The sequence below is a fragment of the Rhipicephalus microplus genome, chromosome 1, assembly GCF_043290135.1.
Source record: "Rhipicephalus microplus isolate Deutch F79 chromosome 1, USDA_Rmic, whole genome shotgun sequence".
Classification (NCBI taxonomy): domain Eukaryota; kingdom Metazoa; phylum Arthropoda; class Arachnida; order Ixodida; family Ixodidae; genus Rhipicephalus; species Rhipicephalus microplus.
This window is the reverse complement of record NC_134700.1, coordinates 167589034-167611281: the sequence shown is the minus strand read 5'-3', so window position 1 is coordinate 167611281 and position 22248 is coordinate 167589034. Positions and strand designations below refer to the sequence as shown.

At 43.2% G+C, this 22248-nt stretch overlaps 1 protein-coding gene across 5 annotated transcripts in view; it reads right to left on the bottom strand.

The window, feature by feature from the left end:
- LOC119178578 (DNA (cytosine-5)-methyltransferase PliMCI) overlaps positions 1 to 22248 on the bottom strand; it is a 167971-nt gene that overhangs the window by 80760 nt on the left and 64963 nt on the right. For all 5 annotated transcript variants that reach the window (XR_012893947.1, XR_012893948.1, XM_075887629.1 and 2 more), the window contains exons 13-17: positions 17506 to 17698; positions 15431 to 15529; positions 11727 to 11848; positions 9044 to 9149; positions 3300 to 3406 (exon numbers count right to left, since the gene is read on the bottom strand). Coding sequence is in view for 3 of the 5 variants with exons in the window: in XM_075887629.1 (XP_075743744.1) it covers positions 3300 to 3406; positions 9044 to 9149; positions 11727 to 11848; positions 15431 to 15529; positions 17506 to 17698 (627 nt within the window). In the remaining 2 variants the exon portion in view is untranslated. The remainder of the gene's footprint in view (positions 1 to 3299; positions 3407 to 9043; positions 9150 to 11726; positions 11849 to 15430; positions 15530 to 17505; positions 17699 to 22248) is intronic.

Here is a 22248-nt window from a genome sequence, read left to right as displayed (position 1 = left end):
CCACAAAAAACAAAGCCTTAATTTGCTTTTTTATGAAATACACTGTTAGTGGAAGAATACTGTCCCTCTATGTACCACCCGAACGAATTCCTACGTGGGCTAAATCACTGCAATGCCAAATTACCCTCTAGTGATGTCAAAATGAAAGTCAGTACTTTGCAGGAATGTTATATGATCATATTAGCTCAAGATTACGAGCCAGTTTAGTGACTCGAACAGTATATCTCTATCTATACACGCTCTTGGTTCTAGTTGGTACAGTCTTGTAATGAGCATGTCGCATAACTGAAACCAAGACAATTTCAGCATGAGCTCATCGACTATACTGATAATTCAACTTGGACTTCTACAAGAATATTTATACAGGAATGGCTGCAACACAGAACTAGTACATGTTTGTTATGTAGTGATCAAGAGCCATGTTATTCATCTCTTTGCCACGTGTCTACTTAATGTATCACAGAAGCTCAAAACAACATGTCTATAGCAAGATAACCAACATTTGCCCGCAGCCAACCACACAGTTTTTTTATGAAGCTGCTACCAAAGTGATTTTTTTCATTCCTTTACAACTCAAGGCTATCCAGAAGGCCCACGATGCAGCTGAGGTGAGGCTGGGCATCCCCGTCCCTACGTGGAAGCGGCCTGCGATCCTACCCCTATAAAACGGGGGTGGAATCCTTCAGGACCCCAATAAAAGTTTTTCATCCATCCATCCTTTCTACACCACAAGTGCAGTGCTGCTTTAAACTCTGAAGGCAGGTAACATGCACAAATCACTTGTGAATGTTGTTGCTGTATGCCAGTTTACAAAAAAAGACAAGAATGTGAAATATATCTTTTTGCTAGCTCTGTTTGTCTTTTGTTTTGCACTTATTTGCACTAAATCAATAAGATCTCTTCATAAATGTAATATGGCTCTCTTTCATGCATAGATGATCCCTGCAGCTGTGTTTAGCAACCAACGCTTTACCCAATTTTATGCGTGAAGTATGACATGCACGCCACACACTAACACAGAGGAAACAATAGGGCATGAGTTACATGTATACAATTTCTCAGACCTAAATTTATACAATATAACTCTGCAGATGTAACATACACTAGCAAGAAACACTAGAGCCGAGCTAAACAATGGCTTGCTTTCTCACAGAGTCTGATCATCCTCCTATCCTGCTGCTAATCACATATTTTTGTATTACATGAGCCGCTTGTATTCATTAAAATGAATGAAACACTACTCAGATACGCAGTGGAATATACAAGTATCTATTGTAACATATCTTACCTCAGTGCATCACAAAATTGTCCACGGCCCACTCCTCGACTAATTGAAAAGTGTGTAATTGAAATTAAATTACTTTTACAAGAGTAGTACAAATAGCAAAATTTTAAGTGCAAAGCAAATACGTACATTAAAGTGTGAGTGTGAACCAAATTGAATATTTTTTGAATACTTTTCAAATAATTCAAAGCGAAATCACAAGAAAAAGTTGGAGAGGATTCCTAAACATATTCTTATGAGATAGCAACATGAAAGTGTTTCTTTTGGCTAGGTTGATGAAGCGGTGGCAGGGTGGTGTTGTTTCATAGTTGTCTCATCAAGAATGAGGCAATGCAGAGGCCTAATTGTATTTATGTACATGATTTGGGACTACCAAAGCATTGCCGACCACACTTTACCTGTGTAAGGCAATCATGCTATTTTCTCAGCCTCCCCCTCCTCTGTCAACTTCTGTGGAAGGCCAACAAATGAGTGGGCAAGAATGTGCTTCCTTTGACTTGATAGTTAACAGGCGTCAGTATATTGAAACATCTGAAATTTCAAATGCTACATATCTTTGGCGTCTAATTTTTCAGACTCTCTACCTAGATTTCTGGTCCCAAACAGCATTATTTGAGCTCTCCACCCCTCCTGCCTCATCTACTTTATCTACGTTAAAACCAGGGTTTTCTCAAGTTAATTCATTTGCGACAGTAGCAGAGCCTGAAAGGCTACCATGTTGCAATGTGAGTGTGTAATGGAGTGAAGCTTATTCAAAATCTGAAGGGGGCCACTGCCAATCGAACGTTGACTGTATTTGTCATCGTGAAGCTTGGATAGTTTGCAGAGTAAAATTCTACTGAGAGTCCAGTCAAATACAAAACACTATTTGAAATGTCAAATATTTGCACAGCCCTACTTTTAATGAATGCATCAAGGGACAAAAACAGAAGTTTGCAGAAAATTTTTTTATGGGACTACAGACAACAAGCACTTAGTTTTATTACCATAATGTAATCTTTTTTTTCTAACGCTTCACGCACAATAGCTGCAGCCCATTTTATGTCCACCACCAACAAAATTCTCTCGTTTAATAGCATTCAATACACAGTTAAGAAAAACTCACAGGGTCCCTCATTCGCCTAACTTGAAGGCGAAAGCCTTCTTTTTCATCGCTGTCACTGTTGATGCCCACTCCGCAAATGCTTTCTGCCCCTGACATAGTTTTTCTTTTTCACTGCCTCCATAATCATCATGGTAGGAAGTGCAGCCATTATTACACAGAACACAACACAAGCACTTAGACCATGATCAGCACCATGATCAGCCCATGATCAGCAGCCATTATTACACAGAACACAACACAAGCATTTAGACCATGATCAGCCCATGATCAGCTCCATGATCAGCCCCACGCTATTCCAAGCGATGATATCATGCGATCACATCATGTAAAATCATGATAACATCAGAAATACTGGCGATCTGATTTGATTGACTTGTGGGGTTTAACGTCCCAAAACCACCATTTGATTACGAGAGACGCCGTAGTGGAGGGCTCCGGAAATTTTGACCACCTGGGCTTCTTTAACGTACACCCAAATCTGAGTACACGGGCCTACAACATTTCCGCCTCCATCGGAAATGCAGCCGCCGCAGCCGGGAATCGAACCCGCGACCTGCGGGTCAGCAGCCGAGTACCTTAGCCACTAGACCACCACGGCGGGGCAAATACTGGCGATCTGTGATGTCATGATGTCACACGGTGACGACATGAATGATAATAATCCTTCACATGACTCATGTTAACGGCACCAACAATGGACGCCGACAAAGGTCAATTTTCGCATTTGCCGAGGCGTCTAAGGCTTTTGCATAAACAATGCCAACGTTTGTGAAGTTGGCGCAGTCTTCCACAAATTTAACATCAGTAGCAGTAACCAACCACTAAAACCGGGATGCAACAAATGCATAAACTGGGCTCCTTTTGGCTGTACTCTCGAAAGTGCTTAATTACAAAATAATCGAAACTTGCATCTTTGAGTAGGAGAAGCCATCCTCAGGGCAAGAGGCTGACAGTCTGGCTGGGTCAGGCTTGCCGCCTTCTTCATACCAGTCTCTGTAGAAGAACTTCCGCTTGACCTATTCAATAAAAAAAAAGGAAGGCAAAGAAAAGGCATGACTACAATATATACTCTAAATATTACTACTCGATATCGTTTGTGGCAGCACAAGACAATTGCTCACAGATAGCAACTGTAATCTGTTGCCTAAAGTCATTAGCTGGCATCCTAAATTCCAAAGCAAAACAGCACAAACAGAGCACGGCCTGAGAACTTTTGACCCGCCCCCCCTGTACATCCCATCCCTTTGTGCCGACTTTGTACAATATAAAAATCGATAAACTCATGTTCAAAAGTAATAGTTATGCCTTACAATTAAGAAATTTAGTTCTTGAATTTCTTTTATATTTAAATCACAAAAAGCGTGTATGAAATTAAAGCTGTGCTGTTCCACCACATGTAACATCTCCAATAAGCCTGTACAGTTCAACTTGCGAGACAGCTAAACATTCTGGGGATGCCACACAAGCATGTGAACTTACCCTACTTGCCATCAGCATGCTACTCCTGCTCCACCATACACCATGTACTCGGGGGATCAAGCTTATGTTTTAATTAGTTAGCATGGTTTATTTTTATACTAACACTACCATAGAACTTACTATCAATAGCACTATTGATAGTTTTTTTTACCATCACAACTTTACAGTGACTCCGCAATCAAAATTATCTATACAGCAAATGATAGTTCTGTGTAATTAGCTCTGACTCATTCCACAGCAAGGTGTCTAGCTGAACCTAGTGAAAAAAAGGAGATGCCCTCCTTTCACTGGGACCAGATTGGTGAGCTCACGAAAAAAGCGGTGCGATGGCCCAACTAAGCAAACTGGCTGACTGAAGATCAAGATAAGAAAAACTAATTCTGTGGAAATGTCTAAACTTGAGTTCCCCCAAAGCTGTAAATTAGTTCAAAATAAAAAAGCATAAACTATTGAGAGCCCTCTTAAATGTACACTTTTTCACACGAGTACCAGCGTGCACAGGGGTCGAAGGTACGCTCTCAGTGTTGCCATTGTGCTTTGGGCTGCGAGTGCTTGTCTAGTATGCTTGGATGTGGTGCAGGGGTGTATCTGCAGGCGTAGAGGTGGACTTTTGTGTTTTGGAGCAGCTCAGGGAGCAGGAAAAGTGCTGTTTTGGAGCAGCTTTAGAACGGTAAAAGGGGAGTGCTGGAGCAGGTTTGGAGCACCGAAAGGTGTGTTTTTGAGCAATGCAAATTAGTTTTGGAGCACCTTAGCTTTCTAAGGTAAAACATCATCATTAATTGAAATTATTTCTGGCAGACAAAAACAATCTAAAGGGTTTTATTAAATATTTGGAACGTGAGCTGACCCTGTCCAGACTTGCCTCTCACAAATATGTGTGCGTTTTCATCAATAATCATCACAGCTGACTGAGAAATAACTCGAAGAAAAAAAGGCATAAGCAATGCTTATAAGTGTTTTCATGCCACTAGATAATCGCAGTGCACTTCATTTGCAGGAAGCTTGCTATCATCATGGTAATTAAACAAACTACTTACTCTGCTCATCTGTGCTCGGTCTGGAGCGGAGTGGGGACGAGCAATTCACATGGCAAGTACGCACTCTCTGTACAACATGAGTGACGATGAGTACCACGTAGGAGATGTGGTGCACGCAACTAACCAGGAGATTATTGAATTCACACAACCGTTTCCCGTTTCAATAATACTCAGTTGTCACTTAGTATGCGACTGTGACGAAAGTAATGTACAACAACCTCGATAGAGAACAGCGTTTTGAGATAGCTAATAGTGCACTTGAAGTTGTAAAAGACTATGTCTGCTTAGGACAGGTAATAACCATGGAGCCGAACCACGAGACTGAAGTAACTAGAAGAATAAGAAAGGGGTGGAGCCCATTTGGCAAGCACTCTCAAATCATGACAGGTAGTTTGCCACTATCCCTCAAGAGGAAGGTATATATCAGCTGCATCTTGCCGGTACTTAGCTACGGAGTAGAAACCTGGAGACTTACAAAGAAGGTTCAGCTTAAATTGAGGACGATGCAGCAAGCAATGGAAAGGGAAATGGTAGGTGTAACTTTAAAGAGACAAGAACAGAGCAGAATGGATTAGCGAACAAACCGGTGTTAAGGATATCATAGTTGAAATCAAGAAGAGGAAATGGACGTGGGCCGGGCATGTAGCACGTAAACAGGATAACCGCTGGTCATTAAGGGTGACTAACTGGATTCCTAGAGAAGGCAAGGGGGTTAGGGGTAGACAGAAGGTTAGGTGGGCAGATGAGATTAAGAAGTTCGCCAGTATAAATTGGCAGCAGCGGGCACAGGACCGAGTCAACTGGTGAAACATGGGAGAGGCCTTTGTCCTGCAGTGGACGTAGTCAGGCTGATGATGATGAGGATGATGAGATACTGGCAGAGAAACGCACATATGTATCGTGGAAAGCCAATGCTGTCCGTCCTGTCGCTATCTCAGTCGCTGTGTATCCCACAACCTGTAATAGTTTCGAAATGCTCATTGGTGTCACGATTGCATGCCATTGGACGACCGTACAAGAATTCCAGCCGAGTATTTTTTCCGCACTATGGTAAAAATAAAGAAAATATTTTCTGGTGGGTACTTCAGGCAACATACGCTGCAGGTACTGCATGTTTGTATTAGTGGCAATGGCACCCGTCACATTTGTACTTGGCGGTAAATGCGCACTGCCATTTAGTGCATAATCAAGTGGCATTCCCAGCAGGTAAAAATTATCAAGGTTTCACTGTATTACTAAATATTAATTGACAACTTCTCCTGTTGGTGCCACCACTTTTTTGAGGAAACCACAATGATAACAGCGTTGAGACAAGCACTTGCAAGCCCCATGAACGAACCGAATCACAACTTACCTGACTGAGCTACACTGGATATCGATGCAGCCATGTCCTTTGTGTAGCCAACGCTCAGTGTTTCTCGGTCAATGATAATAATCGACTACACCTGGCAGTTTACACTTCCAATCAACAATTATAATGAATATTGTTGTTTATGTGCAGCCGGGCGCAGCAGGTCAGATTGGAGCAGAATGGTGCAATTGGCACAACACTTCCTCCCCTCTCTGAGTAATAAACACCTTTCTCCAATAAAAAGTGACTGTCAAGGGAGAAAATTATGCATATTCAAGGAAAAAATTATCTGGCCATCGCTGTGTCGGGTCGGGTTCACGAACAAGTAGCTGAAGAAAAATGTCCTAAGGGGCAACCATGTGTCCACATTAGTTGATTGATATGTGCAGTTTAACGTCCCAAAACCACCGCATGATTATGAGAGATGCCGTAGTGGAGGGCTCTGGAAATATTGACCACCTGGGGTTCTTCAATGTGCACTCAAATCTGAGCACACGGGCCTACATTATTTTAGACCTGCATCGAAAATGCAGCCACCGCAGCCGGGATTTCATCTCGCGACCTGCGGGTCAGCAGCCGAGTACCTTAGCCACTACACCACCGCGGCGGGGCTCTTGTGTTCACAGCACAGTAGGCCATGCGATGAGGGCAAGTGTGGCATGTTTGCACTGCATCGTTTCCCGTCGGTGCTTGCATTGTGGAAGAGCGAGTGGCCTCAGTAAATCGAAAGTTTGTGTTTCACCACTGTTCCGTCTCTGTTCACGTCATTTGGCTGGTGGTAAGAAAACCAACGAGAACAACATTTTCGTGCTGTATCTTGGATACCAACTGCATGCAAGTCACTGATGATTTACCAAGTAACTTCTGAGAAATCGGCACACATAGGCTTTAGCAGGGATCTCGCACCAATGAATAACACGCCGGTACAACCACTCGCAGCCCAAGATGGCGATTTCTCAACTTGCACGTTAGACGGCGCATTTCAGTATGGCGCCCCCTGGCATGAAAATTTGATAAGGTGTACACAAAAGAGCACAGCACAAACAGCTTCAAAAGAAGAGAAGTCAACTCGGCTTGGCTATACAGTAGATAGTTTGCGTGACAATGGCCATAATTTCGCACGGAGGCAACAGGTGTACCCTGCTGTACAGGTAATCGGGTAATTTATGATGACTGCGACGGCTGAGGGATTCTGAAATAGATGGTCCCTGTTTTCACACATGCCTGCCTAGTCTTAAGGACATGTGTGTACTGTACTTATGATCAACACTTCACAATAAGGTATCAAAAATCTGTTAGCAGCATTCAAGAAAGTTTAAAGTAAAATAAAACAGTACCTATAGTACACATACACTTCACAATATATGAAAACTTCGTAAACAAAACTTTTACAATGCTAACTATCTCAATGAAGTCTTCATGCAAGTTATAAATACTTTGGGTGATCTAAAAAAATTAGTTTTGCAGAATTTCAATATTCTGGGTATGCATGGTTGCAAATTTAGAAGGCAACAAGTTTGTTTTTTAGATTACTTTAATAATGTGTGGCATTGTTTGTAAAAAAGAAGCCCGTTTAGAGGGTATACCATAGACAAATGTTGTGCAAAAGATTTTGCATTTTCTGCTAAAATTCAATTGCAGCAAATTGAATCAATTTGAGTCTTTCTGATGGGGTGTGTTTCTGTATTTATACAGGAAAACCTTAGTACATGACACACATGTTAATACCTGAATCAATTCCTTTACTCCTGTATTTCTACATTACAGCACGCTTATGTCATTAACATTATTACAATAGCAATTATATTGACACTCTCGGCTGATTTTTCCATCCGCCGCCATGTTCCAGGTATGTATAAGTATGCATATTCTATAAAAGGCACAAAAACAAATCACAATAAAAAATTCCAAGGCACCCACCAGAGATTCGATCCAGAACCTTCTACTCCCTAATGCACAGCATTAACCAACTAGGCCACGCCGCTCATACTGTTTATCACATTGATAGTGAGCTATTTCCCACTAGCTTACTCTCAATGAACTTAAAAGAAGCATTCTTGAACAAAGCATGTACTTTTCTTGGAAAAGCCATACATGCTTTCCCTAAACATCAATGTGTCCATTGGTTAGATCAATGGAGGGTTGAATTCACTGAATCGCATACAGTTGGATGAAAGGGGCATTCCAAAATGTCTTTGGCTACACTTTCATTCTAAAGCAACAACAAAAATTGCTGGCATAAAGTCCAGGACTATTCGGGAACTTGCTGGACCTGTAATGCCTGTGAAATCGGTTCCCATCGCAATGCGCACCGCCATTATCACTTCAGACGGACAAACTTAACTCGCTGCCCCAGAGGAGATGTGGTGGCGCTTGTGCCATTAAAACATTGCACGGCTTTGACGTGGCAACAGTGTACATCTAACTTGCAGACTTGCAGACTGGCGCCATGAACTTCTTGCTGCAGAACTTCCGTGCAGTGTGTCTACAGGATGTGCCGGTGATAGTCACTGGAGATTTCAACGTTAATGTACTTCGAGGTGAAAACCAGTGGCTTGTCACGCTTTTCGATGCCGAACTTGGACTGCAATTCTTAGCAGACACCACATAGTCAACTATGCATTACTCTGACTCAAGCACAATCCACCATTTTCACTACATTTCGCGTGGCTCTTAAATCTCCTAGCTTTACTTTATATAACAGCTCGATGTGTAGCTATCGCATTCATTGCTTCGGCCTTGTGCCAAAACTGCGAATCTTTTCACTCAATCAATGAATCACTTACATGGCACAATGAAATAATCTTGGTAACAAGGATGTCTTCACAATCGCACACAAAGTAGATTTCCGATGGATCACCAATCTGACCAAGAATTGTTTCACAAGAGCACCTGTGTGAAAAATAACAGCAGTGATAATGATGACTCATTGGTAAATGCAAACGTTCACATTTATATTTTGCTACCTCAGCTTTAAAAAGCAGGCACAGTACATTGAACAAGAAAGAGGTAAAAAGAATTTTTCTAAAACACACTGCACTAAACTTAAACTTATGTAAAGCTTAGGTGACATTTAAAAAGCCCTGATCTGTTCCTCAGTTTTTAACGAAAATGGCACTATTGTTACTTAAAAATGCCGATGATGCATGTTGGCCATCCCAAGGTTCATAGCAACAACGATGAAAAATATTCAAGGACATTAGGGACTATAAAGGCCCTAACAAAGAATTTTAAATGACTTGCAACAATGCTTTCCCGAGATTGTATAAACCTTTTTACTGACGGCTGCCTAGGTGCCACCATAGTCCTCTTTGGGCTGCTGTCAAAGGGCCCATCACCAGGCCCCATAACAAATTCTAATTAGACACCAGTAGTCATGTGTTCGACGAAGAGCATCATTCCACGAGAATTTTTTTCAATCAGTTTGTTAAGGGCAGAGAAACCCAGTATTTTGAACTGGCGCGAAACCGTAATGTGACAAGGCGAGCTTGAAATTTTACCACTCGCCCTGCGTAGCCTTGGTGAGCAGAATCTTTTACCTACCCTCTTTACATCTGAGCAAGAGGTCCCGTGGGCAGGACTTCCCCGGACTAGCCCAACCCCCAAGCACATGAATGGCACTGTTTTGTTGACCAGCGTTATTTTGTGGCCTCCTGCCTGTTTCTGTGAGATGGATGTCTTGGTGCATGTTTGGAAATGCTGACTTAGGCACGATAGAACATATGAGCATGATGAGTACTCGAACACCCAGGACCATTAATTTTGTTTCCAGGGGTGGCGTCTGCTTGATACACTAACTATGGGGACACGAATGCATGCGAAACGCAAAGACATTAGCCCCACATCTCATTGCAATTCAGGGAAAAGAAAATGGGAAAGACATACACATTTCCTTTGTTAGTCTCATTATTCATATCAAGTTTTATCCAACTATTCAGGCAACAAATTACAGAAATTACAAACTACGACAATTTTTGTTGCGTGAAATCATTTTTGCCGTGTCATGTGCTACTGTTGGCAACGTCAGAGCGCAGTCAACCATGCAGAGGATCAACGTCACAGCATTACCGTCTACATAGGGCGATACTGTGATCTACACCATCCCCCCATTCTCTTGGCACACCCCCACGAAAGAAAGGGCAAGCAGCATTCATCTTGAAATTTGACCTACTTCCAAGGCGTGTCGTGTCGCAAATTTTGGCAGATGTGATCGTGAATGCCTCATGTATGCATTGCGCTCATCAGCTCAAATTTGTGAAACCTAGTGAGGGGTCCTTTGCTATGAATGACCCCTCCGAAAATAAAAATCAAAAATGCACGGCAGAGGCTGTGACATCAGCTTTTGTGCTCCCGTGCAACAGCCCAGAAAGGAGGAGACCCTCCTTTCCATTGAAAAGGTCTCTAAGACAAAACTATTTTTTGCAGCCAAAAAGCCCATCTTCTGTTACACACAAGAAAAAGCAGGCAAAATTTTAAAAATCAACTGTCAACTAAAAAAAATTCTTCAGTTTCTGCGATTTCCTTGTTCATTGCAAGTTTTCTTGCACTGGATTGCTTTCAGAGGGCTTCAGCATCCCTTTTACCAGTTCCGTCAAATTTCTTCACCTCACAATCTTATCGTATGGGTACAGCTGCTATGTGCAACATGGCAATGACAAAAACATGAAATCAAATGCCAACACAAGGCACACACAGCATGGAATATGAAACTATGGTGAATAGCGTATAATAAAATTTTCAATTCAGATACACTGTTGCCCTCGCTTGTTGCTGTAAAAAAAGTGCTTAGCTTTGTTGCTCTTTGTCATGTCGTGTACTATACTAAAAATGTGTTCACAAAAACCATAAATAAATTATATGGTAGCTGGTGCCAGCAGAAACTTCAAGTTAGGTACAACCTAGATCCTTCCTCTCCAGCAGCAGTCAAACTTCAATGTGTTGAAATTGTGGGTAAACAAAAGTTTAATCGTGATGACATTTAAAACACATTATTACACATCCCTGTGGTCCTAAATTTAAAAAAATAAAGATTAACCCTTAGTTACATAAATGTTGATCTATTGATGTTTGTTTTAAACATTGACTTCTTATCAGAACGCTTAATTAGACGAGTTGATGTGCTTTGATCTTAAACAAATAAGCAGAATAAAATAAACGACGAAAAGCAAAGGGACGACAGACAACAGCGCCATTGTCTGTCGTTTCTTTGCTCTTTCTCCGTTTTTCACACAGTTTCTTCATTCAAAAAGTGATTGCCGATTCGCATAACCAGCTGCAAGTCACAGGTAGTCAGTCCCAAGAAAAACTGTAGGCACCTTGCAAGGCACCGTTTGGCCAACTTATTGACCATTCAATCTAAAGGACGCTAGCTTTAGAAAAACATTGCTTTCTAAGATCTTAGGACACTGAAATCTACATCATAAACTCAAGTGTAAATTTTTTTGCATGCAGACTTCCAAAAAAACTCACATGAACCACTGTATGTGTGCCATCATCTTTCTAGCCTTGTTTTCAAAAAGACGCATGACGCACCCAACCCTGGGACAGCAAAGGTCATGACGAGCCGCAGTGACAAAGCTGCCAGGAGTAATCTGTTAACGAAGGAGGTGGGAAAGAGGAAAGTAAAACAAAGTAACTGTCAATTGATTATGGCAGCAATGTTGAAATTCCTAATTGTTCATTTGTAACAACTTGATCAGACTGCATTTGACCTTTAACACGCTAGCATGGAAGAGCTCATTTCACAGAAATTCCGGCGTCGTCGATCGTGAGTGAAAAATCATCATCTTGTTAGTGACATAAAAATCGAGGAGCATGCAAATGAAATAAATAATTGAAATTTTTAAGTCCCAGTGATGATCGCATGCAGGCTCTCTGTGTAGCAAAGCAGATATTCTACTACAGGGCCATAATATTTGTTGAAACGGCTTTGGAAAAAAAAAAAAAAAACTCTATACGAATGTCATGTGGTGGAAGGAGTCTCCTTAGCACATCATATGTTACGGGGCAAAAGCGTAGAATCACACGAGGCATTAAAAAATTTGAATTGAGGCAATAAGTGGATGTTTTAAAAGCCCACCGACTAAAAGGCGCTCAGACATATTTAATCGTCATCAGAAGAAAAAGCATCAGCAAAAGGAACAGCTGTGTAGGTTTGCATGTTGCCCTATGGACGCGTAGTGGGCCCTTTGCTGATAGACAAAAGAAATAGTTATGCCAATGTGGGCACCTGACAACTGCCCTTTTAATAGGCATTCAATGATACTTTGAAATGGCCAATGTTACACACACAGTCGTTTGTTTCCAAACGGCATGGCTGAGGCATGCACTGAGAACTGACAGCGACATAGCTAGGGAGTGGCACACAAACTCGTGGACTCCTCTTAAAAAATATTCAGGATATGCCCCAGATTACCGAAGCAGGCTACCAGTTCAGAAGGCAATGCACACGAGGCCACTTTTGAAGGCGAATCTCGAGCGTTTTCTAATTTTTATTTGTTGCATGTCCATGACTATGATACCAGAATAACAGCACAGAACTATAAATTTCAAAGCACAAAACAAAGAATATGCCTTAGAAACGCACCATTTCACTAAGTATAAATGATTCAAAAATAAAGCAGGGGAAGTTGTGAAGCAGTCCTGGGGAAAAGGTTACCAACAAGACACATGGTGTAGTAAACAACTTATGTTCTAGTTGTCAAACATTGTTAAAAGACATAGTACTGTTGAACCCCTTCATAAGTGACACTGATGTAAGAGACAAATGGGTATAAGGGACACCAGTGTGCCTACAGTTAAGTACGGGTTAGCAGGAAAATGCAAATGAGGTACCTTGCTTACAAGAGACACTTCACCTAAAAGACCAGAATTGCTGCCCGAGGCATGCCTCTTATAAAGGGGGTTTAACTCAACTAATAATGCTAGATATTACAAAAAAGTAATAATCTAAATATAATTTTATAACAGCAACCATCACAATGCAGATAATGTGGTTGCCAATAATATTGATTATTGTTGATTCAGTTTTTAATTTACTGTTTCAAGTTTACTGCAATAACTCCGTGTCAAAACAGCACATTTTTGCAATGCACATTTAGTCTTAAAGCATAGCTAAAATTTAATTTAATTTGAGCTCCTCCTACTCAGCATGCAACAGTAACTAAAAGCTTGGAATCACCATGGAGCTCATGATGACAGCCAACTGTTTCAAGGGATAGAAGCATCACAGAGGTCGCCGCAAGAAGCCATCACTTGTCCATGCGTGCAATCGCACTGAAAAAGCCACGTATTCAAAGAAAAAAAAAAATTTTTTTAATGCTTAAGGTCACGAGGCACGAGTGACATTTTTCGTTTGCCCCTCCCATCCCTCCCTGCTCAGCTTCCAGTGCTTTCGTCAGGACGAGAAAAGAAAGAATGTGATTGCAGCATGTGACAAATCTTTTAACTCCGCTCGTACTGGACGGATTCTTAAAATTTTTGCGGCGTTCCATTTGTGAGGTAATACTCTTTTCTAGTGAATGAATTCCATGGTTACTCAAGAAAGTGTTTCAGGGCTCCTTTAAAGCCCAGTGAATTGTCCTATGCCTACTGGTTGGTGCATATAGTGATCACTTCTTGGTCCCATAATGATTAACTGCATCCCTCAACTCATGAAGCAGTTGATGTTACAATGTGCCGCTAGACGTCTCCCTTTTTTTGGGGAATAGTTGAAGAAAAACTAGATGTTTCAGCATTGGAAAAAAACAGAAGCCTGATAATAGACGCCAATAAACACAACCGTATGACTCAACAACCTTACCATGATAAGCGTATTCAACTATGTGCTCACAAGAGTAAGTAATAGCGTAGTTAATGCCATTGCAAAGCTTACCGCACACCTTTACTACGTAACAACTGAAACGTGCCCTGCCGCTGTTCAATGCCTTGTCTTCGTGCAGTCGGCACTGATTCTGATCAACGTGATCACAAATTACCCCATGCTGCACAACAAAACTGACGCCTCTATGCGAGTGCGTTCCTCAAGAGCAATATTTGGATGAAGATTGCCGAGGAGACAGGAATTTGCAGAAGGCACAGTAGCAATGCATCGGCACGTCCCAATATCTCTCTCTTTTTCTGAGCCACACATATCTACAGCTCCTGTGACAGGAAATGTCTGCTTACTACTTCTGCATCTTCAGAAAATAACAAGTTGAAAAAATGAAAGTTATTTTTTCTGTATTATACATTGACTGCTAAAGCTCTGTATTAAATAAAAAGCGTAGAAAAGGAGAAAAGTGGCACGTACTGTTCACTGCCTCTGGTCACCGAACAGTCGGCCGAAGTGATGAACCCAGTGATGGTGGCAGCAGGACAAACATGAATGCCTTAAACAAGCGCAGAAAATAATTTCCGTGCACCGGCCTTTCCACTCTCCTGTCATTTTTCCCAAGAGTGAATGAAGCTTTCATGTTCAGCTACTTTCTCAATAATGCTGAAATGCCTTCATTTTTTTCTGTAGGTACTTCCCTCATGTATACATTTACTGTGATTCCATGGAAAATACGAATTGATGGTGTTCTGTAGCAAATATTTCGCTGATCTCGAATAAGCAATAGCAAAGACTGCATTAAATCAGCAATATTGTCGTGGGAATGCTGATATTTCATGTTCCTCTTGTGTTTTGCCAACAGGGAAGAATTGGCGTCATGTCTTCCGGAATCCGGCTTTTCTAGACAACAGATGCTGCACTGGAAGCAGTTATGGAGCAGCACGAAAGTGACAGATGTTCCTGCATGGGCGCAGCAGGAAAGCATAGATACTCGGGTGCAAGATAAATTGCTTGACCCACTTTGTCTTTGGGACAACGCAGTGACCGGTCTATCTATGCGCTAGACGATTCACCCCAAGAGAGAAACCTTGCAGATGCCTACACATTCCTAGAATGAACCTCTGAATGTGGGGCTTAACCAGTAAACAACTAAAAGATGGGTGTCTGGCAGGGACAAATATTACTTGCTTGGTATACACATACATGGTGAGTTGAGCTCCATTTCTGCAATCTGTTCCATCTGCATGCTACTATCATTGTGAATCAGTTAGCCGGCTTAGAAGGTTCAATAAACAATTTACAATGTCCCTTGGCCCTAAGGAACTCGAGATGCCACAGACTGTGGAGCTAGTGGTATTACCTTTTCCTCCCCAATCATGACAGCAGAGTAGATTCGAGTCGTTCCTGTACCTTCAGGACTGCCGCACCAAGTCGCTGTCTTCTTAAAAAAAGAAACTCCCTGAAACAATGCACATTTTAGGGTCGTTTTATTTCCTGTTCAAAGTCCTGTCGCAGAGTACAAATGTACGCACTACCGCTCTTCACTGGTGCATTGACATATTACCATTCCGCTATCATGTCATTCAACATGCCCTGTAGTCACGTACAAGCATGCAGCCTGTTCACACACAAGCACAACCACCAGCATGCTGCCAAGGCATTTCGCAAACAGGCCCATCGCGCATGAATTGCTGTAATAGCAGGTAAGACCAATTCTCTCGGACCCGTCACTGTGCTGGGCCCGGTTTCGGCACCAGAAAGAATGTGGCGTAAAAAGGACCCGATCCCTAGACCAAGATGTCCATCATTGTATTCTACAGCTCGTGCTTACTCTCTACCTCCTTTTTTCTATGTTCTTCCTTTATGTTGTCGCCCGTCCGCAATCATTGGCAACAAATTGGTGCTTTCACGGCTTAGCATTCCTACACTGCAGTAAAACCACTTTTACAGGTGGCTACATGCAGACCCCTACTTTACACCTATTTGTTCAATGAAAATACTTTGAAATATTTAATACTTTAAATTCCAATCGAAGTGAATTTAAATACTCTACTATTCATTCAAATACTCCAAGCATTCGAATGTTCGCACAAGCCTAGCCAAAACCGTTTCAGGGTCAATTTAATAATGGCTATATAATGTTTAAGTGCCGTCTACTATGTGAGGGTACTGACACCCCCCCTGTAAAGTTGTCTGCGCCGCGTGGCGCACGTGTCTCGCCCCAAGGCTTCATTTCGGTGGTGACCACCGCCGGGCGATAGATGGCGTTGTGTTCGCTTTGAGTACCACTGTTGGTAGAGTGGTAGCGCCGGCGGTGGCCCCTGGCGGAAAGCAGGCCTTGGTGGTGTGCGAGAGTTGAGCGAGCCTCTTATGCGCGTGGCGGCTACCGTGAACGGTTGTCTGTAGCACGGGTCCCCGGTGCTCGGCACCACGGGCTTCGCGCCGGGGTCCCGCGTGGAAGGTCAGGCGTTGGCGACGCCGCCTTTGGTATGTGTTAGTGTGTTGGGTGTGTTAGTGTGTGTTTATCGTGTTATTGTGTGTTTAGTGTGTCACTGCGTTATGTTGTTTGTATGGTAGCGTGTTAGTTGAAATTGGTGTATCATTCGGCGGACGATATCGTCGTCTAAATTAGTTAATAAATGTATGTATGTTGTGTGCGTTGTACCGACCGCGTCTACTGTGTCCGTTCACTCCAAGAGCGTGGCGTGGCGAGGCGCTTGTTCGCCTCGCCGAGACCCCACAACTAGCAGCCAGAAACATCGAGTACAAATTGTCGAGCAATGCAATGTTTTCATATCACTGTGACTTGGTTGTTCCTGAGTTCATGTGCTTTGAGAACTTGTCTTAATAAATGCAGTAGAAGCTGCACTTTACAAAAACACCGCAGTACGCTGCCTACTTATTCACCCAATCGCTTGTGTTAAAGCCAGAGCTCAAGTACACATCCATGCAATGAGGGATGATGGCTCATCACAGCTCTGTCAATCCTCTCATGCCCTGTGACATGCATAAAAGAACATGCATATGCCATTACAAATATTATAACAGCAACAATTACGCCTGTAGTAACAGTGAAGCACGTACAGTATTGTGAGTGCCTTCACAGTACAGTGCCAAGGCTTCTCACAATTGTTTAATTTACCATTTCTTACAAACATTTGTAGCAACTTTTTGTGGCTTCATAGTATTATATATATATATATATTGTACCAAAGGGCATTATTGAATGTAACATGAAACGAAGTATCGGTTATGTCACTATAACTTCAGCTCCCCTTTCAACTTCGTTACAATGCGTTTCGAGTGTGTATTCTTGCACAAAATTCACCTTTTGCAAATATTTACCAAATATTTGCCAAACTTTTACCAAACTTTAAACTAATCCTAAATTCGTAAACATTACCCGAGTAAGATATCAAATGGCACAATACAAACCTTGTGCATCCAGCCCCTACATGAAGGGCACATGCGCTGACCTTGCCCTCTGGTCTTGTCAACGCTGCTTTCGTTCACTTCACACATTTGAGATGCGAATGCCTCTTGGAACACATCTCGTACCAGTGGTGTGCAAGTGGCCAAGGTGTCAGTGGGCTGAGAGAAGTACTTTAGTGGGCTGTCCTTACTGATGCTGAAATGAAGGCATAACATAGAAAACTTCACATGTGTCTCACTTTTACACATTTTTCTATCTAGGAGCATATCTTAGCATACCCTGGTTCCCATAGTGAGTGGCATTGTGGTAACCAAACCTAACCATAAACCTAACCTAACCGTGTATGTATTGTCACGGATGCCATCGTGCATCACCACTGGTGATCTAAGCCTAATAGGTCAGAGAAGTTTCAGTGTGTCTTGTCACCACAGTGGGGATGCTCTATAAAATGATCATACTTCAGCATTCATCACCTACTTCTTTCCTTTATGGCTATGGGAAATAACAGCAAGGCCGAGTGAAGCAAAAAAAAAAAGAAAGTTGTTGCGCATCAGAGTTTGCTGTAGTGTTTGAACATACATGAACAATGACATCAGTTGGTTCTTCCGCATTTCTAAATTTGCTATTGAAGCTGCTCACCCCAATAAGTAAGCTCTTTAATACCCCTGTCACAACGCCACCACGGAACTGCGTTTAAATACTTCGTCTTTTCGTCAAGGAGATGCCGTTCATTGCAAGCGGCCTTTGATATCAGTACTTTGATAGCTGAAAAATAGGGGCACCCTTATGCTTCACCTTTAAGACTTGAATGCAATAGCAATATCCTGTCCCTAGTGAGTACTTTAACCACTTAGTGCATACTTAATAGTACTGTATAATGTTACTCGAGAAGTTTAAATTGTGGATTACTGCAGTGTCATCAATAAAGTTGAAAGTGGCTTGTGTCAGTGAAGCTTTTGCATACAGCTGCATTTTGTGTAATGGGTAGCATGCCTTAAACCACGAGCACAAAAAATGCTTTCGAAATTACGTGGTCTTAAGGGAATATGCGCAGTAACGTTTGAACCTTTTATAATGGGTGGCCAGCTTTGAACCGCGAAGTCGCTATGATAATCACATGTTCTGAAGCCCGATGGCAATGTGTGCTTGTACAGTCGAGCCCACACATAGCGGCCCCCACTTAAAACGAACTTTCACTTAAAACGAACAATATCCGCGTGACCGTGAAAATATACAATGGTTCAATGACACAAAATCGCACTTACAATGAACGTCTTCGAGCGCTGCTGATCAATTACAGCGAACGGAGTCAGCGGTCTGCCGACTTCTCGGGAAACCAATTTCGACCACCGATCAGGCATTGGCGAGGTGCCCATACATTCTATTGTTAAACGCCTACCCTGCCTCCGCGACCCTCTAATTGCAGCTTTCCCCAACCCATGGAGGAAGGAAAGTTGCTTCCTTTCTCCATGCCCCGACTGCTTTTTGTTACGCACCCCTCCGTCCTTTGTCCTCCCGCTATTCTGAGCACCCCGCATCGCCAGACAAGGCCAGTGTTTTCACACTGCCACTAATCTTTCGAAGACCCGTCAGCCATCTACCCTGTTTTTGATCGCTGGTACTGTCGTTGGCGTTGCCAGCCTGGAGTGACCAGACCATTTGCCAACATCGTCGGCCACTGACTGTTTCAGATAGTCTGCGTCTAGTACAATGGCGTACGCTGTCCCACTGGGTCTGATAATTTGTGATTCGTTTCGTGTTTAAGACGATGTCGCTCACTTCGCACTCCTCTCAACATGCCTTCCGCACGCGTGTGGAAACGCGGAAACGGCTGTTAATTTGTGCGGAACAAATCGCGAAATATTGAAGTTTGTGAGGCTACACGAACCCGCCAGCGCAACACATGCTTTTTTGACCACGGCCGCCGGCCGATTCTTCGAACACCGCCGCGCGCACAGACCTAGGCGGCCATGCTTTGACTTCTGCGCGAGCAGGCACTCTTTCCAAGTTTTTCTTCGTGCGTGTTTCGCGGACTTTTCAAGCAAGCTACCCAACCTGCCTCCTTCCCTTGTGTTTTGGTTTTCAAGGTCGCCCTCCCGCCGCATCCTGCCCTCTCTATCGCAACTCCTTGCCCTTCTCTCGCAAGTCTGCTCTCCTCTCTTGATCACAACCCCTTCGCCCGTCTCCACCGCTCTGCAACGTCAACCATGCTGGCTAGGATTAGTTTCGTTTTCTTACTAGAAACAGGCTCAGAGCTGTTCCATGCGTTCTGGCATGTGTGTCGCGTGTGTGCATCTTGCTCGCTCTTGGTGTGCGTGTGTGGTCATGATGGCCGACGGGAGGGCTAGCACGCTTTTTCCTACCGCTCAACAAAACGTTGAAAGTGTGACCGCCTGGCTTGAGCGTAATCCATGTGTTAGGTGCCGCGTTGCGGAGCGCTTGCTCATAGCTGTTTACCACCTGGCAGCCAACTTGACGCTTTGGACGTCCTGGTATTCAGCTGTGGACATGGTGAATATTTCGTGGGTGGCAGTGACGACTACATGCGCGTGAAACTGTTTTCACGCGACTGACTTTGTCGACGTCGGGCTCGACGCCGAGCCTGAAGCTTCCGAACTGCAGCGGCGATTTGTGGCAGCGTGTCGTCGACTCCGACCTGGGAGAGTGGGTGGGATATCTGATGCGATGGTTTAATTATGGCCGATGATGATGGCGACACTGCGGAACCTTGCACGGATTGGGGCATTGTGAATGAAGTACGTGGTGAGAGCAAATTGGAGGAATCGGATTGCAAGAGTGATGAAACTATGGAGTCAGTGCCTCATGCAGCTTATGCCACGGGCCTCGGCGAACGAACACCCTGCCATTTTAAATGAACTTGAGACCGCCCTTATCGCTCCTGCTCTTCGGAACACGTGCATCACGGACTTTTTGGGGCAACAAAAGTGTTTTTTCATTCGCAATTTTTATTAAAATCTGTGTTTCATTTACTATGAACTTCGGGATACAGGGAACGGATGCCGCGTCATGCTCAGGTTCGTTATAAGCGGGCTAGACTGTGCTACGGAAAACTGCTGCGGTATGACATATTTTATTGTAAAGCCTGTGTACAAACCGCGTGGGTCTGTAAACCAGAAAAGTTACTTGACTGCATTTCCGAGCGCAGGAAGTTATTTTCACTGTATTCCCAAGCAGACACCTGTCTGTGTGGAAGAACACCTGCTCGGCATGCGAACAGCCCAAGTTCCATGCTCACTCGGAACCGGAAACATTAATTTTATTACTATTATTCTCGATTTTTGGTCACGCACAAGATAGGTTTTTGCTCACAACTTATGAAACCCATACTGAAGCTGAAGTTTCTGAGAAACGAGCTCATTAATGCTATCATGTTAAAAAAGGCAAACGTGTGGCACTAATTAGAAGGTAGAAAACATGGCACAGCCATCAACAAACACAGTCAAGTGTTTAAAAGCCAGTAAACAACCCTGAGGTACGAAAATTGTAATGAAGAGAAATATGCACACTTTTGCTATATGACATATGTGGGGTTTAACGTCCTAAAACCACCATATGATTATGAGAGACGCCGTAGTGGAGGGGTGTGGAAATTTCGACCACCTAGGGTTCTTTAACGTGCACCCAAATCTGAGCACACAGGCCCACAACATTTCCGCCCCCATCGGAAATGCAGCCACCGCACTTTTGCTATGTGAACATGCTGTCGCAAGAACTTTGCGAATACGTGCTATTATAAGGAAGTTAGAGGGTTAAGAGCATCCATTTCAGATGGTTTTAGATTTTCACGTCGCCTTGACAGCCACCTCCGCCATAGAGAGAGGAAGGCGTAGCCTGTCGTCGCAACTCCACCCACTTCAGCAACGTAACACGATGCATCATAGGCGCGCAGCCAGTGACCAAGCAAGGCTTCCCCTACATGAGCACACGTCATAGTGATGCAGAGAGGAAGTGTGGTAAGAAGAGCACCCTTCCCCTAGTGGTCAAGTGGTGAGACGCCTTTTTATCCGAGATTTAGTTCTGGCAATACCATTTTCCCAGTTGTCTCGGGCTTTACAAAACAACAGGGGAAAGCACTGGAAAATGAAAAGGCAAACTACGTGGCCGAAACTGCATCACCACAAGGCCAAGACGTCATTTCGTAGGGCAAAGGACCAATCAACGAGCTCAATGGTTCGTCAAGTTGCCCATGTGTCTTTTGTCACTGTGCGAACGAGGGGAACTGGTCAGTGCAAGAACTGTTTTTTGAAATAGAGGGTCTGCATGGTGCGCCGCACAGTAATATTTGGAAAATGTTATCGCCGCGGTCTAATTCACGAATTGGTGAGCTTGTTTGGGTGCGCAAAAAAAAAAGAGTTGGGGCCGTGAAGAAAGCAAATTTCTCGTTCTACAACAATCGAGAGGTATATGTAAACAGAAAATGGCTATAGGCAAATCAAATAACCTGGAGATAATATTAGCCACAATCTTAAAATAGCTGTATACCTGTATTGCATGTTTGCAAGGGCAAACCCCACCCCACCTACCCACATTGTGCCCTCATTCTTATGGATGCCATTGTTTCCTGTCACCAAGAGAGAAAGGATGAATCCTGGGCTTTGTCTGGCACATGCGGCCATGATGTGATGCAGGCTAGATGCTGGTGCATCAGAAAAAGTGTGGCGCCATCTCTCGAAGGCCATGGCAAAGACAACGTTGTAAAACTTTGACTAGTTGCCCAGATGTTC